This window comes from Arachis ipaensis, chromosome B10 (assembly GCF_000816755.2).
Source record: "Arachis ipaensis cultivar K30076 chromosome B10, Araip1.1, whole genome shotgun sequence".
NCBI lineage: Eukaryota > Viridiplantae > Streptophyta > Magnoliopsida > Fabales > Fabaceae > Arachis > Arachis ipaensis.
This window is the reverse complement of record NC_029794.2, coordinates 94,421,557-94,427,139: the sequence shown is the minus strand read 5'-3', so window position 1 is coordinate 94,427,139 and position 5,583 is coordinate 94,421,557. Positions and strand designations below refer to the sequence as shown.

General features: G+C 37.1%; 2 protein-coding genes across 2 annotated transcripts; both read right to left on the bottom strand.

Moving 5' to 3' along the window:
• Window positions 485-2,015, bottom strand: LOC110268441. The gene is made up of 6 exons (XM_021114602.1): window positions 1,661-2,015; window positions 1,329-1,543; window positions 1,017-1,232; window positions 822-914; window positions 616-717; window positions 485-541 (listed from the first exon to the last, which is right to left on the bottom strand). The coding sequence occupies exons 1-6, from the start codon at window positions 2,013-2,015 to the stop codon at window positions 485-487; spliced, it is 1,038 nt and encodes a 345-aa protein (XP_020970261.1).
• LOC107620807 lies at window positions 2,170-3,378 on the bottom strand. The gene is made up of 2 exons (XM_016322923.1): window positions 3,345-3,378; window positions 2,170-3,239 (listed from the first exon to the last, which is right to left on the bottom strand). Exons 1-2 carry the CDS (start codon window positions 3,376-3,378, stop codon window positions 2,170-2,172), a joined length of 1,104 nt encoding a protein of 367 aa, XP_016178409.1.

Below are 5,583 nucleotides of genomic sequence, written 5' to 3'. Positions count from 1 at the left end.
AAAGAAAATTTGGATTTTTTTAAATAAATCGTAAAGTTTTTTTAAAATACTATAGACCTATTTTTTTTGCGTTTTTAATTTTTTATTATTTTAAAAGTTAATATTTTCAACCTCAGAATCCAAACTTGCATAAAAAAAATAATTATCTGCAGAACAAAATAATATATTCATGAAAGTACGAAGAAAATAAATCTCTACAAAGAGTTGTATAGTCTAATTCAAAAAAAGTTTACTTCAAACCAAAATAATTTCAATCCTAATACATTATTCTCCACTCTATCATTCCACGGAACTCATCCCTGCAGCGATCTCTGGTGGGAGCTCCTCACCCTGGCGTTGGTACAGATAAATCAGAGCATCCTCCATCGCCTTCCTCTTTAACTTCTTACGTTCCAGCTCTGCTTGCAATTCTAGCAGCTTCCTCTGGGTCTCCTCTACTTGGACTCCGTTGACCGGCGCACGTGAATTCAAACCAAAGAGTTGACTAGGAGTCGGTCCATCTAGAAGACTCATCCTGTTGCTCAATCTCCTCAATTCTCTCCTACAGACACAAATTAGCAAATACAATCATTAAAATATCACACAACTATAAATGAAAAAATTAGTAGTACTTACACCAATTACTCTTGCTTCATCATTGATGTAGGAGCCATCGTTTTTTTTGTGCACTTTTATCCATAACTCTCCTCTACCGATGCTTCTCCCTTGTTCTTCCGACTGTATCAACAAAGTTTATACCATCACCATATTATTCCACACAATCAAGTGAACTTAAGTCATAGAAATAGTTTTAAGGTGAGTGAATAAAAAAATTAAAGTACCTCTTCTTCCATCCGCCGTGCAAAGCTTTTCGACCCACCAGTGTGGGTATATAGTTGCTTTGATCGATTAGCCGCATTTTTCTTGCACTTCTCCTGTTGGTTCATCAGAGACAAAGGGCAATTAGAATCTAATTTAAAAAAGCCTCAATGCTAAATAATTTGTAATGTTGTAGCACCAATGAGTTACTATATTACCTTTGTCTCCTCTTCGGCACGATAGTTAAGGAACCATCTCCAATGCTCTCGATCGATTCCAGGCGGACGTTGCTCAATGTTTTCTTCAGTCGTAAGTGTTGGCTCATAAAAAGTATCGTACAACCTCAGCCTTCTTTCCTTCCAAGACTTTCCCATACTTTTTAGAATATTTTTCTTGATCGTTCCTTCAATATCTTCATCAAAGTGGAAAATTTGCTACACAGATAATAATTATTGGTCAAAAATTGTAAGAATAAGCATATTTAACTCAAAGGGGATATCAACATTTACCTTGATACATTCGTTTTAAACCTTGTCTTTAGTCGTAATCTTACGCCAACTTCTTTCACAGATAGGAAATTTTCCATAGTCAGTTTCCAGCAGACCAAGCACGCCACTCAATAGTCCAGCTTCGTCTCTAATTGCTTGCTTTGCCCTGTTGAACCTCAGCACGATCTTCCTACCGTTAGGCCGTTCCATAGCCTCCCTCACGCTTAGTCTTGTTGGCTTAATTGTGCCGTCAGAATCTACATGTCAAGTATAATACGTCATATGTGTATCCGTTGTGGACAACATGCGAAAAAATTAATATATAGCATAGAGTCTAAATCTGATAGACAAAGGAAAATTATTAAATACATTACCGATTATCTTAACTGCCCAAAACTCTGTAGTCTTGCGTCTTTTGCGACGCTGAGCACTAGAATTAATAACGGGGTCATCAGCTTGTTGATCAAGTGAATCTACGTTATTTGCATTGGCTGCCAAGTTTACGTGGCCTGGCTCCGAGTTCTGAATGTTAGTTGTGCTCGTTTGTGGAGCAGGCCTTGGTACACTACGTGGAGGAATGAATGGGCGTGCAGTTGCAGGGACACTATCACTGCTGTCTGGGCGCATTTCAGAGTCGTGGGCAGCTGAAGCCGGAGATGGAGCCGTGTGAGGTTGCTGACATCCTGGTCCTAATTTTGCTTTTTTAGTGTAACGACCTTTCCTAGCCATCTTAAAAGATATATGGCACCTGTTTTCCAGCTATGTCATTGCCAGGCGTTTTAGGACCGGGAATAATCATAGAGAGAATAAAGTTGGTTTGTTTCATGCAAATCCATGGGGGTAGGTTGTACGGGATAAGAATCACTAGCCATATTGAGTACTTTCAACTGAGGTTTCCATAAGGATTAAAGCCATCACTGGCCAGGGCTAAGCGAACATTGCGCGGATCACCAGAAAAGTCAGTATATCTCCTGTCAAATGCTTTCCAACCCTCTCCGTCCCTGGGATGCCTCAAAGTACCGTCAGAGTTGGTTCCTCTCTTGTGCCACAACATGTCCACAGATGTCTTGCTGGACATGAATAATCGCTGCAACCGTGGAATCAGAGGAAAGTAACGGAGAATCTTCGCCGGTAGAGGTTTCCCATTCTTCTTGACAACGGCGTTGATCCTTACTAAGAAATTCTTTCGGGTCTTTTGCTTCCACCTGGATGCTCCACACCGTTTGCATCTAGACAGGTCTTGATCGGGGCCCTGATACAGCATGCAGTCATTTGGACATGCATCTATCTTCTTATACTCAATACCGAGCTTCCTTATGATCCTCTTGGCATCGTGTAACATCTTCGGAATCACTGCATGCTCAAAGGCATCCCCCACTAGCTCTAGAATCAAATCGAAAGCCTTGTCGCTCACTCTGCACATGCACTTAATATGGTACAACCTCACCAAGAAAGACAGCTTCGAGAATTTTGAGCATCCCGGATACAATTCCTGCTCGCCATCCTCCAGTAAGTCGTGAAAGGCACGAGCCTCGCGGCTAGGTTCGTCTGATAAGTACGGCAACCCCTCTGCAACGTCTCTGACATGCCCATTCATCGAGTCTTCATCGTCACTCTGCAGTCCCGGCAAGTTGAATGCGTCGTGGACCATGTCACGCATTTGATCTCCTAAGTTTACAGTGGGTTCTAGTTCTTCCCTGCCGCTGGATCTCTCGTCTACGATCCTCTCACCGTGATATAACCAAAAGGTATAGTTAGGGAGAAAGGGTTTCATCAGAAGATGATCGTAGGCATCCTCTCTAGTTTGGAAAAATCGGAACCCACACAAAGGGCATGGACAATGTATCATCCCATCGGATGATGCATTGGTAAATGCGAAGTCAAGGAACCTATTCAGACCATCCCTATATTCTACACTACATCGTGGCTTTGTAATCCAGCTCTTATCAATGTCTAAATAAATGAAATAGCAAAAACAAATAAATAAATAATAGAAAATTACATAGAACTAAAAAAAAAAAAAAGAAAAAAGGGGTGTGTGTCAAGAAAATCAGTAACAGTTTATCACAGTTATGATATAAGAGAGTACCATACGTAATAAACTCGACAATATATTGCAAGTAAAACCATGTAGAAAGATATTGGGGAGGAGGCTTACTCATTGCAAAATTCTATGCTTTCTTAAAAGAATACTTGTAGAAAGATTTGCTGGTGCCAAGTCCAAAAGATGAAAAGACAAAGAAACGCTTCCTTCAAAATTGAAAAACAAAACAGGAAAAACTGTTAAAATGTAAAAAAAGTCAAGAAATATGACTAAACAATCATAATATACAGAGAATAGAATCTTTAAAATATCTTAAAAAATGAAAAACATAATAGGAATGAAAGTTAGATTTAGAAGACAATTAAAAAATATATAAATACACAATTATAATAGTTTCCTAATGTTACCTAACATAAGATTTTAAAAATTTAAAGATTTTAAAATTCAAAATTAAAAGAAAGAAAAACACACAGAAACTACTAAACTTTTGAAATTTGAATTTAAGTTAAAGATACGATAAGTTTTAAAAATTTAAAAATTTTAAAATTCAAGTTTTCAAAGAAAGCAAAACTAATCAAGATACTAAAATTTAAAATTTTCAAATTGAAATAAGATAACACGATTTTGAAATCAAATAAAAAAGATAAGATAAAGATTTTAAAGATAGAAAAGTTAAACAAGAAAAATAAGATTACTAATTGAGACACCAAACTAAAAATTTTGAATTTTTAAATTAAAAAATTTCAAAAATAATAATAATAATTATTTTTTTCAAAAAATTAAAAATTAAAAAGAAAAGAACAACACCAGATGGACACCAAACTTAAAAATTTGAAATCAAAGACACTAATTTTCGAAAAATTGAAAAGGAGAAACACTAAAAGACATCAAACTTAAAAATTTTGAGATTAAACAAAGAAAAACACACAGAAAAATTCGAACACCAAGAAAGAAAAATAAGAGTAATTTTTAAGAACTCAAGAAAAGAAATGAAAACCAAAGGGACACCAAACTTAAGACTTGACATAAGACTCAAATAAAGGAAAAAGAAGACTAAAAACGAAAAATTTTTGAAAGATTTTTTGAAGAGTTTTCGAAAATTAACAAGAAAATCAATTAAAAGAGAAACTAGTAAAAAAAGTACCTGATCTAAGGTGCAAGACAACTGGTAGTTGTCAATCTCGAACAATCCCCAGCAATGGCACCAAAAACTTGGTGCGCAAAATTAGAACTCGCACAACTGAACCGGCAAGTGCCCCGGGTCGTCCAAGTAATACCTCAGCTGAGTGAGAGTCGATCCCACGAGGATTGTTGGATTGAGCAATCAATGGTTATCCTACAGATCTTACTCAGGCGAATAGACAGATAGTGGTTGTTTATTGTAGGCTCATAAACAGAACAATAACGAAAAGACATAGAAACATTGATAGGAAATCAGTTAAGGCCTCAGAGATGCTTGTTCTTCCAGATTAATACTTCTTACTGACTACCTTAACAATGAGTGATTCATTCAACGGCAAGGCTGTAAGTGATTAAGCTAGGGCTAGTGGTCATTAATCTCCTTTGATCCAAACTAAACGCCAGGACCAGTGGTTATTCAATCTGGACGAGGGTGAATCTCACGCAATTCAATCTCTGGTGATCCTACCCAAAATACCACAAACAAGGTCGGATCTTCCAGATCGGAGAATGAAGCTCTATGATTCTAGCCTTAGTGCCACAGAAACCTCAGTTATCCATGACTAACGAGATTTTATGTCACATATCTCAATTATCCTAGATTACTTGTTGGAACCTGTGATGCATTCTCAAGCTGCAGCTCAATACTATCCTGCCAGGGACTCGTAAAAACTCATGTAGAATAGGGGTCATATGCCAGTTCCTCCCCAGATTCATAAGGATGAAGAACGACAATGCATCATATAATGAAATCAAACATATATTAAAGTAGAAAAGTAATGATATTAATCCGTAGGAATGAGTAGAGCTCCTATCCTTAACCTAGGAGGTTTAGTTACTCATGCTTTAAGAAGGTGTAATGTAATGTGTCTGTGCTTCTCTCCTCTTGGGAGGCATGATCCTCAGGAGGAAGGAAGTCCCTTATTTATAATAAAAACTCTAAAACTAAACCTAAAAGATATTGTTTTTAATTAAAAATTACAAAAGAAAAATAAAATAAGCTAAGAAGGGCTAAAATCCACTTTGGGGCCCACTTGGTGAGTGTTTGGGCTGAAGCCTGGCATTCAAATCAAG